The sequence below is a fragment of the Choloepus didactylus genome, chromosome 2 (genome assembly GCF_015220235.1).
Source record: "Choloepus didactylus isolate mChoDid1 chromosome 2, mChoDid1.pri, whole genome shotgun sequence".
NCBI classification, from domain to species: domain Eukaryota; kingdom Metazoa; phylum Chordata; class Mammalia; order Pilosa; family Megalonychidae; genus Choloepus; species Choloepus didactylus.
The window spans coordinates 243,390,532-243,403,575 of NC_051308.1; the positions used below are offsets into that span (position 1 = coordinate 243,390,532).

At 53.9% G+C, this 13,044-nt stretch overlaps 1 protein-coding gene across 3 annotated transcripts in view; it reads left to right on the forward strand.

Moving 5' to 3' along the window:
• ACOT7 (acyl-CoA thioesterase 7) overlaps positions 1–13,044 on the forward strand; it is a 100,432-nt gene that overhangs the window by 53,691 nt on the left and 33,697 nt on the right. For all 3 annotated transcript variants that reach the window (XM_037828658.1, XM_037828657.1, XM_037828659.1), the window contains exon 6: positions 639–725. In XM_037828658.1, coding sequence (XP_037684586.1) covers positions 639–725 — 87 coding nt within the window. The remainder of the gene's footprint in view (positions 1–638; positions 726–13,044) is intronic.

The window sequence follows — 13,044 nt, forward strand, 5'->3', positions numbered from 1 at the left end:
AGGAGCTACCCACACCTTTCGGCAAAAGCTGGTGTCCAGGATGGTGTCCTCCTTCTGGAGACTGGGCTCTCCTCCTTCCTCTCTCCCTGCTTTCTTTTCTTCCCTCCCTCCTTCCCTCCCTCCCTTCTGCCTCTTGTAGATTTTTCAGTCACAGCACTGAGTGACTGGAGCTGCTCTTTGAAGGTTCAGGGCGGTGACGCAGTGTGGATGGGTGGCCTGCAGGGAGGGGAAAGCTGGTGCTCCTTGGGGCACTGGGCCTTCCTGGTCCCGGCCAGGGACTGGGGCTGGCCGACTCCCTTCCCAGGGAGGGCTCCAGGGACGCCAGCGTCCTGGCGTCCATCAGCTCCCGAGCCCCCACCCCCCACCGGAAAGGCAGCTTCCGGTTTGCAGTTGCTGAGAACAGAAGTGGCCTGTTTTCTCTCCTGGAATTCCCTGCAAGTATTGCCAGAAGCCAGCCTTCCCCTTCACAAGGTGTTGCCTGTTTTGAGACCACGGTTTTCCTTAGAGGACTCCTGTCCCTGTTGGCGGCCGTCGGACACCCCGGAGACCCTGCGTGCGTCGAGCAGCGTCGGTGCCGTTGGGCTTGGCTGTGGGGGTCAGCACAGACCTCGGCCTAATCTCTCTCCCTTTGCTTCCAGAGCCGAACACCGTCAGCTACAGCCAGTCCAGCCTGATCCACCTGGTGGGACCTTCCGACTGCACCCTGCATGGCTTCGTGCACGGAGGTGAGGAAACGCAGGGCTCTCCCTCCTTCCCCTGCTCCGGTTTCTTGCTCATTCCCTCCGGAAGCCGTGCTGCTGTCTGACCCAGTTTAGGCTCGTGTTTAGTGAAGGATAAATTTAAACTTCTAAGAAGTTGCATAAGAAATTACTGAAATGCTGTGGGCTCCTGTTTTTAAAATGGAAATGAAAGTCAGAGAGAGGAATGTGTCTTAATGGAGGGTCGCACTCACCCCCAGACCCCGGGAGCCAGGGGCAGGCCTGCAAGGAGTGCTGGTGCCCCCCACCCACCGACGAGAGAGTGGCCGAGTCAACATGGTTTTGCCTCTGATGTTTGTAGCTGTTTATTCCCTTGGTCAGATCCCGCCTCAGTCAGCACAGGACATGAAGCTCCTAGCTCAGGCTTTCTCAGAGTCTGAGAAACTCGGGAACACAAGGTGACGTTAGGAGCTCTGGGTTCATGGAGGAACGCTTTTTATTTTAATAGTGTGGAATTATTTTTTGTGGTATAAGTAATCCTTCAAACTCATAATTTCACAGATATAATCATCCTGGGTGAGACAAAAATAAAATTTAAGAACTAGTTGATTTAAAGGAAACACTGGGGAAAAGTAGTTAATGGTGCAGTCCATGGTGGAAGTTGTGAAGGTGGTGTGTGGATGACAGAACTGGGTCTGCCGGCCAGTCATCGTCCCCAGGCGGGACAGGCATTTTCACAGCACCATTCGTTTGCACTCTCACTAAGTTCTCCTTTCCGCTCCACTCAGAAAACTCCTACTCATCCTTCAAAACCCAGCTCAAATGGCACTTCTGTGCAGGTTTATGTCGGTATTTCTACCAAGGAGGACCACAGGAGCAGGCACTCGCTGCTTGTTCTTTGTGTTGGCTGCAGGGCCCTAGGCAGAGTCAGATACTTACTCCCTGAAGGAGAGTCGCAGCTCACTTTCAGTTTGAGAAGCTTGAGATTATTGGCCTGTCCAAATCAGAGAATAGGCTCTGATTTAAGATGTATTTTGAAAGTTGTCCTTTTTAGGTAATCACTTTTGTGTATGTCTTTTCAATTTCTTGATTGTTTTCCTCCTTCAACTAAACACTGGCGTCACTGCCCTAAATCTGATTAGCTTAGGGCCCACCCCACGGAAGCTGTACTCAGCTTTACTCACAGCAAGCAGGGCTTTCCGGGCAGGCCCGCTAATATGGTGGCCATCTGGGCCTCTTTCCACCCCGAGGACAGCTACGCAGCTGGGGCCTCAGAAGCTTTTCTTGTCGTCCCCACCCCAGCCCAGCCCCGGCACCCCACACCCTCCTCTCTTCCTCACACTTCAGGGTGGGCAGCAGCCCTCCTGGAGGTGGGGGTACCTCGTCTGCCGAGCATACAGCCATTTAGGTCGTGGCTTCTGTAGCTGCCAAGAACTGCCTCGAGTTGTTCCATCCTACCTGCAGTCCGAAGCTCCTAGGCTAGAATTCCTGCTCATTTCTTCTGCATGTTGGAAGTTTTTCCAGCGTAACGGCCTCCTTGATTGAAAGGCCACTCTCTCAAGCCTAGTCTTCTTTCTTCAAGCGTTGAAAGGCATCAGCGAATGCAAGCAGCGAGAGGGCCGTTGGAAAACCTCCTTAGAAACCTGTCGCCTTTCACATTGTACATTAGCAGCCGGGGGCTAAGCTGCTCCACTTGACACAGGCACATATTTTTAATGTGTTTGGGAAGTGTTTACAGTGGCTTTACAAATATTTAATGCCTGTTTTAGTAGGTGCTTTGTGCCCACGATTTATAAAAATATGCCTAATAATTTTACCCAATCTATTCATTTCTTGAACACCTCGTAACTCACCAGGAGCGAATGAATAAACACCATGTCAAAAACAACTGAACACTGTAATGTCATTGTATTTTCCTATAAAGTACCATTGACAGGAGTATGATCGAAAATAATTTGAAGCAGGGTCTTCACTAAACTGTAATTCTGTAGATGCCGGTTTCAGAAGGAAATGGAGAACTGAAATAGGTACTTTAACTTAGCCTTTATTCAGCTATTCTATACTGGGTGTGTGTCTTTGAAAAACTGTTCCCCCTCATTTTCTGTGAATGTTACATGTTGGATGGTGGTGATTTTGAGGACTAGCTCCTACCCGCACCACTTTTTTTTTTTTTTAAGCAGATTTGGTTAACAATCTCATCAAAGGTTATTGAAAAGGGATGAAACTTCCTGGTTGGAATTCACAGATAGAATCCAGTGGCTCTGATCAGACCCTAGGTTATTTCTTATTTCCTGGGCACATAGACAGACTTTCCTACAATTAATTGAAGGACCAGAAATACTTAAAGAATTCAGTCAGGTAACAGCATATAAAGTGAATAATAATAATTAAAAAGTTACCTGAAATACAACAGCTACTTTTAATGGTTTTTGTTTTCGAAGGTGGTTTTTGTGTTGATGAATTTTAACCATTTGATGAAACGCAATAACTGTGGAATAGTTGGGGGATTTGGTTTTGTGTCTGTCCCTTTGGTTCGTCTTCTTAAAGGTCTTGCCCAGTTCTTCCTGTTGGTCACTTGTAGATTCTTTTGCTCCGGTTTCTTTGCCTTTGGGGTTCTCTCTGTGCTGGCAGAGAACAGGGGGCTCTTCTGGCTGTTTCCGGCCTGAGAGCAGAGCTGCTGCCCGTGGCCAGTGGGATGAGAGTTGGAAACACAGGCACCCCAAATCTGCAACTCCTCTGGCCAGACCTTGGGTGAGGGCTGCTTCTTGGGGGTTAGCAAAGGACCCTGCTCAGGGCAGACCCCAAAGGAGTCTTCTTCCTGAATTCTTCACTTCTGAACTTTCAGAAGCCTTGGGTGTTTCTTTGGCACTTTATTTATTTTTAAATTAATTATTTGAAAATAAAGTATGTCCAAATCAAAGTATTGTCAGCAGTAGTTTGACAAAACATGGCTCTTCCGTGTTGTCCCTTCACTGCTACATTCCACTTCCCAGAGGCAACCACTGCCGGCAACTTTGGCTGCTGTCCCTGGCCCCTGACTCAGTGTCCCTGAGCGTTAGGCTGTCCCTGCTTCTCTCGACTTGTCACTTGCAGGCATAAGGCCATGTAAACGCCATTCGCTGCTGAGCACGTAGACTATGATTTTGTTTCTCGTGTAACTTTACTGATACTGTAGGTGTCGCCTCCTTTTTCCGTTTGCTCTGAATATCCAGCTAAGTCTCTCCATACCTCCAACAGCTCCACGAAATGCTTCGCAATACAGTTTTACCTGCCAGGTTTCCCAGTGCTGTTTTTTCCCTGGAGATATGCACCTTCCACCCCTAAATCCTTAAATTGGACTCCTCATTCCTCTGGTTCCCTGACCTGCTCTAAACTGCCGTTCTGGGACATACCTTTGCTCTCACCAGCATCGGCTGCCCTGTTTCCTGTATCTTTGATTTCTTCTTTGCTAGTGTGGGTGGATCATGTCCTTTAGTGGCTTCCACAAAAGGTGCCGTATTAACCAGGATAAAGTCTCAGCTGCTACGCAGAGACCCCAGACCGCAGTGCCATCCACAAGGGACAGTTATTTTTTCTTACCAACGACAGAGGTGTCAGAGGCCCCGGCTGGTAGGGTAGCCCTGTGATTCTGGGGCCCGGGCGCCCACTGCTCTGCGGCTCTGCTGTCCTGAGGCTGCCCATCACTCCTCCGTGTCCTGGACAGAGAGGCAGACGGGGGCACGCCCAGGAGACGGTGCCCTCCCTTCATGCTCCTGGCCCGCTGGCCAGAGCGTCATTCCCTGGCCTCATCTGCTGGTGCTGGGTGGACTTGGATCCCTTGAGAGCTGGAAATAACCAGAGAGGGAAGGGAGAGAGAGTTCTGTGTGACATTCTCGGTCATGGGGCGTGGGAGGTAATTTCTCTAAACTTGGTGTGTCTGAAAACATTTCCAGGCCAAGTCTGGAATTCTGGGGACAATCATTTTCCATGCAGGACTCAGAAGACATCTGCTGTCTCCTGGCTGCAGGGTTTCTAAGTATTCTCTAAATTGAGGAACCCAGGGGCTAAAGAGTTTCTTGCAGCCTCTACCTGTGTCCCCAACCTGATCTCTACTCATTCATGCCTCTGGCCCCGTGGCCCTGCCCACACCTTACAGGCCATCAGCGCTGTTTCTTCCTTAATGTGCTTTTCTGAATGACAAATCCTGGGGCTTGTGGTTTCTGGGAGTTTCGTGCTTATAAAGGGACATCTTTTTCCCCGTACTGTGCTGCTGCTTGTCGCTGCATGTGAGAAGCCCTGCAGGGGATTCCAGTGCACCCCGAAGGCTGGGCACTTCAGCTCTAGATTGTCAGCCCCCACCCCCAGGGTTTCTGACTCATTATGTCCAGGAGGAGCCCAAGATTTTGCCTTTCTCCCAAGTTTCCCTTGATGCTTCTGGACTGGGGACCTGGCTGGAGAACCCCCACACCAGAGTACAGTCCCCGCGGCATCTGGGTCGGATCTTCCCAAGTTTCCCCGGCTCGAGGCCTGCCCCTTCCAGCCACAGTCTGGGCAGGCGGCCTCACCTCTTACATTTTCAAGATGGTCAGCTTTCTGAGACTTCCCCCTTGCTCTCAGGGCTCTCAGCTCTGCTGCTGTCCCTCCCAAGGAGCAGATGTGTCTCCTTTTTCATAGGGTCGGCCCCTTCATTCAGCCAGGAGCCCTCTTCTCACCCACCCCAGTTCCTGCCCCCTTGGCCCGCTCATCTCTCGTGTTGAGTTAATGTTTCTCTCCTATGCCTGCTGCAAGTTCAGGCTGCCACGTTGGTCTTTTTACATTCCCGAGAGGCGATGGACCCATGGGCGCCCTGGCTGCACCCTGGGATTCTTAAATAGCCAGGTGCCAGGGCCCCACCCAGAGGCTCAGGCGGTGGGTGTAAAGCTCGGCTGCCCCAGGTGATTCTGACACAGTCGGGGTTAAGCACTGCTGCTGTCAGTGTTTGATGCTGAAAAAGAGGAAATGGCTGGCAAACGATCAGCTGTGCTCAAATCCAGACAGTGTATTTCCCTCCTCAAAATATTTTCCACTTCTGAAATCTTCCTTGTGTCCTTCCTAGGTGTCTTGAAATAAGCCACACATGGTTCGCGCTAACTGTAAGCAACAGCTGGAAGGAAGTTGTTGCCCCCTTTTCATTACACCATGAAAGACCCTGAATACTGGGGAAGGGGGGCAGCGGGTCTCAGCGACAGCCAGCTCTGTCCTGGGTTGTTAGCCCCGTGACCAGCTTTGTCTCCAGTGCAGAGCGCACCGTTGGGGAGCGTAAGGCGAGCCTCTCTTCAGCCTAGAAGTGGCCCTGGATGCGCCCTTGGTCTACCCGCCTGTTCACAGGCACCGCCCGGGCTCGGCCAGCAGGAGCGGACAGGCCTGAGTTGGGCCTGGGAGTGGCCTTGGCTGTTTTGCCAGTTGATTTCTCCAGTTTCTGTTGAGTGGAATGGAAGTGGGGTGTTCTATTTTAGAATGAGTCTCTAAGTTACTGATTACATTTGGTTTTGAATAACAGCTGCCTCTGCTCGGAGGTGGAAGTTAAGGCAGGGTATTGCTCAGCTCCAGTGGACACCAGGAGGTGTTGGGTGGGGGGCGTGGCGGTGAATTGGGGCTAAAACAGAATTTTGTCTGATCCTCAAAACTCTTCTTGGTGCTTGTCCAGAACACAGAGTCCTGGGCCATCTCCTGCAGGGTTTGATGGAGCAGGTCTGGGGTGGGGCCTGGAGAGCTGCATTTTTAAGGAGTGCCCCAGGTGGTCCTGCCCAATCAGGTGCCTCAGGAGCCCACGGCCCGGGGTGCATTGTCTTGACAAATCCGGCCACCCTGACCTCACGGCTCCTTTCCGCTGACCTCTCAAGAGCGTTGAACACCACTGACGCTGCGCCCTTGAAGCTGCCTCCCCCCTCACGTCATGGTGCCACACGGGCTGGTGGGCACAGGGTAGCTGGGGGAGGGCCCGGAGGCCAGGCCCACACTGGAGGGGCCTGGGGGTGAGGCCGGCCCTCTGGCTCTGCCTCAGGAGTGAGGCCCAGTGGTGCCCCCCGAGCGCTCGCTGGCCTGTGGGTGCAGCCAGCCCCCAGGTCTGGCCTTGGCCCCCTGCTCTTTCCTCCGTCTTTTCTCTCCAGGGCTCACCCAGCCCCTCAGCCCCGCTCCCGCCTCTGCGGGGCCCCTGCCTCTCTTATTCCCAGCCCAGATGTCCCCTCTGGGAGCCCATGGGCGTTTTCATCGGGAGGCCGGCCGGCCCCTCTGACTCAGCTTTCCCGCGATTTCCCCATTTCCCTTCCCCTCGTGGTTTTGGAAGCTGTTGCATGAAGGGTGCTCTCACTTAGCCTCCCTGAGTCTCGGCTTCCTTTTCTGCAAAGGGGGTTTCGGGGTGGGGGGGGTGGGGGGATTACATGAGACACACGAGAAAGCACTGGGAAGTACTTTAAAAAAGTTATTTTAAAATAGTTTTTATTTTATTTATTAGTTTGTTATTACAGACATAAAGAAATAGAGAATTCTTTGCTCCGTGGAGAACGCATGCTTTTTCTTTATATCCAGTGGATCATATATAAAATAGGGTCATATACTTGGCCACAAAGAAAATTGTAATGATAAATTCCCCAAAGTGGGATTCATGAACTCTGGTCATCCGGAACCACCTAGAAATGAAGAAACACTCTTCTACTCCTCATCAAAGAGTAATAGAAATCTAGAAATAATGAAAAGGAGAAAGCTTTCTATCAAAATCGGGGCTATGGCTAGAGGTGTTCTCAGGAAAAAGGGGTGTAACTTTAGGTTTTCTTGCTTCATAAGAGAAGCAAAGTGTCTAAACACCCACAGAAAGGGGGATCCAGGAGCGGGCCCAGCTGTGCATCCCTTTCGTCCAACTCCCGGCCCTGCTCTCCCCGGGCCCCCAGACCCAGACTCCCATGAGGGCTGAGCGTCAGAGCCCCCCACCCACCCTGACCCTCCTCGCCAAGTCCTGGGTCCTCTCCCTCTTGTGCTCTGCCCTCCTCTGCCGTGTTGTGGTGGGGGCTTGTTCTCGTCGCCGTCCACAGAGGGGCCTGCCCTCCGCTGGGGCCCCTCCCTGGTCCACCCAGGCCACCCACACCGTCCCTGCAGAGTGGAGCCCTGGCCACGGCCCCTGCTGCTCTCACACCCCCTGCCCCTTGCAGCCTCCAGGTGCCGTCCGGCCTCGGGCCCAGCGCCCCGCCAGTGCCCCCGGCTTCCCCTCTCTAAACATGCCTCGGACTGCTGGCTTCTTTTCTCTCCTCCTCTGCCCCTTTCCGCCTTCCCAGTCCTGCCTGGCAGCCCAGCCCCGTCCCCTCTCCTCCCTGGGCAGAGTCGGCCTCTCCTTCATCCTTTTATGTGCCTGTGACACCTGGGCCCCTCTCCCCTACCCGGGGCCCGGTTCCCCCACCTGGACTCTCTCCCCCTACCCGGGCCCTGTCCCCCCACCTGGACCCCTGTCCCCCACCTGGACCCCTCTCCTCCCGTCTGGACCCCCATCCCCCCACCTGGGCCTCGTCCCCCCACCTGAACCGCTGTCCCCCAGATGCCTTCATGGCTGGTCTCTGAAGATCTAGGGACCTTCCCCTAAAAAGTCCCCTGCACCCCCCGACTGGATCCCCTCTGCCCTCCACCCTTACTTCTGTTAGCTGTTTAGATATTTTTCCTGTTGGCTTTCTGCTCCTAAGGGTGGGACTTTTGTCTGCTGTTTTCACTGCCACGTCCCCAGTGCCCAGAGCACCTTGTGCAAAATCAGCACCTGGCTTGCTGAGCGAATGAGCTGGAGAGAACGAGGGAGGCCCCGGGAGCCCGTGGGGGATGCAGTCGGCCTCCCCGTGGGGCAGGGAGGGCATGCATGCTGGGCCGGGTGCTGTGGGGCTGGGCACAGACGGTCCCCTCCTGCTGGTGCTGGGGCTTCAGGTGGGAGACAGACGGAAAACAGACATCAGCCCGGGGGACACCAGCCCTGACTCTGGTCCCCAGGCCTGAAGGAAGAGGCAGAGGGAAGGGCCAGCGGGTGGAGGGGCCCCAGGGGGTGGAGAGAGCCCAGTGGCCCCAACAGACCCGGCTCACGTCCCTGGGTTCTCTTCCGGCAGCTGTGGGAAGGAATATTTCACACCTGCAGGAGGACTAGACACTCACGGAAAAATACAGACGAAGGCCCGGACCTCGTGTGACCTGAGGGCCTGCCGTGAGGTCAGCCATGTCCCCGGGGGACGAGGAAGGCTGGGTCCTGCCTCGATGACCTTCTGCCCTCGCTGGCACAGGAGGCGAGTCGGTCGAGGCTGCTTGCGGCACCCATCTTGGACGGGAAGCTGAGCGCGGCTCAGGGGTGTCTGGGCTCCTCCCAGAGCTCAGTGTCTAAGGATTGTTGTTTTTGGAACTTGGTTCTCTGCAGCGAGAGCTCCAGAGAGCAGCTTCTCCGTCCAGATTGCCCTGAGGGGCAGGGGGAAGCGGGAGGCCCGTCTACCTAGCCCTGAAACGCCGGAGGCTGGGGACGGGCCCAGCTGTGGCACCTGCCTCCCCTCCTTGGCTGGGAGGGGGATTCGGGACCACCCTGGTCAGAGGAGCCTGTGTAGGGCCTGACCCCAGGAGCCCACTTCTTCCTCCTCTCAGCAGCGTGTCCGGCGGGGTCACGTGCGACCGTGGGTCCTGCTGGCCCGCGGTGTCGTCTCTCTTGAGCCAGCTCCGGAAGTGCAGGCGTTCTGCTGGAGGGCGCCCGGCCCGCAGGAGAATGTTCTCTGTGAGTGATTTAGGGTCACTCTGGGGGAGCCGCATTGATTAGCTCTGCTTCCTCCTGAGCGCTGGGGCACACAGGGCCGCGCCGCTCAGCCCGGGACCCTGGATTCAGCGGAGGCCCCTCGCAGTGGAGGCGCAGCCTTGCTCCGGAGCGAGGGTGGGGGCTGCGCGCTGCCCCCTTTTGCCCGGGCCCCCATGGCAATCCAGACACGAACACATCTGTCCTACTTTCTCCGCTGCCTTGTTCAAAACAGGGAAAGCACTTCAACCAAAACACAAGTAAATAAATGGAATTGTGGCCTTTTCAGGGTCTAAATGTGAGCAGTGAACTACCAGCAGGCCGCCCAGCCATTACCCCGTCTCCATGGCCTGTTATGTGCTCGGGCATCCGCTCTGCCCGACGCCCCTGTGACAGTTTGCTGTTACCCCTAGAACCCACCATCTTTATACACTGTGCTTCAATTGCCAAAAGCAATCCTTCATACTAGCCTTAGTTAATGTTATTCTGCCTTCGGCCCCTGTTTGTCGATGCCTGCAGATACCTTTCAGAATCTAGCTGGGAGAAGCCAGGGCTGTCTGGGCGGCCCTCACTCTACCAGGTTTAATAATATCCCCGGTAATTACCAAAGGATGGAATATTTAAAATAAGCTGAAGTTACTATTGCTTTCCTAATATAGCAGACTGTCACCCATGCTCTGTCAGTTGGGATTAAATATAGAAATGGGGCCATCTCACATCACCACCCATGGGTAGTTAAGGCTCAGAGCTGTTCGCTGCTGCTTTGGGTTTGTTGGGAAACGTGACCCAGTCAGCCAGCCAAGCCTTCGAAAAATAAAAGTAAGCATCTATTTTTAAGCCAGTCAATGTGTTGTCAATATTTAAAAAAAAACAACCACCACCTGTAAGCAGTTAAATGTTACATTCAAAAATAACTTTGGTACCCGATATTTACCTATACATTAGTGGCCAGGCTGGTCTGGCTTTTTTTTCCCTTCTCGTAATTCCTGAAACACATGCAATATCCAAGGACAGCAAATCCTGCAATTCTGTTGTCATCTTTTAAATTGTGAATCTCGTATAATAAGGCGGCACAGGAAAGACTGTAATTTACTGAAGTTATTTTCCTGTGCTTGGCAGCACCTATTGTACCTAAATGGGAAGAAGCCGCTGAGGCTTTTCGGTAGAAACCTGGAAAGAGGCGCTTGTTTTCAGAACACTCAGACACGTTATTTTTAATTAAAGTATAAGAAAGTGAAGGGGAGATGGCAAATTCTAGGGTCCGGTGGGGCTGGAGGCCTCCTGGCTGTGCAGAGGGCCCCACTGGACAGAGGGGGCAGGGGGAGCTGTCGTCAAGCAGGCAGAGTCGTTTGGCTTTTTTGCTTGTTTTAACAAGATTCCGTTTTCTCTGAAAACGCGTTGGTTGTAATACACTGCTTCTGCAGTCGTCGATACGGGTCCTTGGTGGCACCAGTCATTACAAACCCCCCAGGGATGGGATGACGTCATGGGGCCTTTAATGGCTTATTTCCACATGGGCCATCCGACCTGGTCACTTTCACTTAGCAACAGATCACGTGCCGATCTCGGTGCTGGATGCCAGTGGCAAATCGTCCTCACCAGGGAAGGAGGGCTTATGACCCCTGTTTTATTATATTAATTCTTCCGAAGTCAATTCCCTTCCCTCCAAGTAGCCTCTGGGACTCAGTTTGCTCACAGGATCCCAAAGGGCCAGGTTACCCCTTGTTTTTCTCCAAGTCCACTGTGGCAAGACTGGAAACGGTCATCAGGGAAACATGATGCTTGGGGTTGGGAGGAGCCTGGGGCTGAGCTCCAGCGAGGCCTGTCCTCTCGGGGGGAAGGCTTTCAGCCCGGCCTGGCCGCACAGCTGCTGCTTAAGCACTGCAGCGGCAGGAAGCCTCTCCATTACGAAACCACACGCTCCGGCTTTGGACAGGTCCGATTTGTTTACCCCGGAAAGCTCTTCCATCTCGTGAGCCCTGAAGTCTGCCTGCCGGTAACTGCTCCCCAGGACCCTGCCGTGACCCTCCCAAGGGGACAGAGGAGCCGCAGTGGGCAGATTGGTCCACGTGAGACCTTTCGGGACGAGGTGGTCCCGCCCGCTGCCCAGGCCCCTGGGAGGGGTTTCTTCACCATCCTGGTGCCCCCTACCTGTATTTGTCACTGTACCTGGTACCTGGGGGGCAATCTGGTCATTTGATTTGCCCACCGCCTGTTGGATTCGGAGGGCACTGTCCCCTTCAGTGTCACTCAGTGACACACACAGCGAAATGATTTTGATGTTGGTTTTGTTGTCCAGCCCTTCATCTAGCTCACCTCGCCTGGGGTTTCTGTGCGTCTTCTCTGGCCTCACCGTGACAAATTGTCAAACCAAATTATTGCCCAAATATGGGAGCCCACAACTTGCTACTGGAGGTGCTTCCTTGGGTTGACTTCAGCCTGTGGTTGACATTCATTCATTCAGCAACACATCCTGCGCCCTGTGCGGGGCCAGGGACACGGCAGCCATGAGGTGTGTCCCCCCCCAGCACAGGTGTCCACGTCACACAAGGTGCAGTACGGCCTAGGGGTCACTGTGTGGGGTCTGCACGCGCTACCTTCAAACCTCCCCCAGCACCACATCTTTCCCCTCACAGCCCACCTCAGCCGGCATGGGATTTGGGTCCTGCAGTGTTTTTAGTAACGTTAGAGTCCCTTGTGGAATCTGGCTGTGGCTGAGTTTCTGGTGATAATCTCTACCTAAAAGGAAGGAAGCCACACATAGTACAGATTCTGCCATAAACTTCTAAAACGCAGTAGTTGAAACTGCCCTCAAAGTCCCCTCCATGGTCTCTACTAGAATCCCATCTGTCTCTTCATCGTTCTTGCGTTCAGCTGTTTGTCCGTAAATGCCCATCTTCTGGATTTTGAATCGGCACCGTCTTGTCAGTGGTCCCATCCCAGCTGTTTCTGTGGCAAATGTAGCCTGTTTCAGCACTACGTCATGGGTTAAGTGAGCTTTTGAGGTTCTCTCCTTAGAATCTTGCTTATCGTACTCAGAGTGAGTCCCTGGGAAAATGCCTGCTGGATTCCAAACCACCACTTGCAGTGACTCCGTCTGCTGCTGAGGCTGTTTGCAGCCTCTGGAGCAGCTCAGGGCTTTCGTGATCCCAAGCGACCTCAAAGAACCCAGCCTAAGGTCTCTCTCTCACCCACTCCACTGAGCTCCCTGAACACACACCTGCGCACGCTGCGTGCACACACAGAGTCGGAAACTCATCTTGGGTCTCAGGACCTGCTGTGGTGCCTCGTGTGCCTGGCACCCGGGAAAGCTGGCATCAGGCTGCTCTTGGGTCCACCTGGTCCCACTGTGCAGAGCGTATGTGGCTCCTGCCCAGCAGGTTTCCTGGTCTTTCCTTTTCTGTCCTCCCTCCAAACCTCGGATCTGTCTCCAAATCCCCACATGCATCTGGTGTTCAGTTCAACAATCGCGTACCAAGTCCCCATGTCTTGTGGTGGCAGCTGCCATCCCTGAGTGGCCATGGGGACCAAGTCCCTGAGTGGCCACATGGCTCATCTTGTTCAACCCTCGCAGTCATCCTGTGGGCAGGA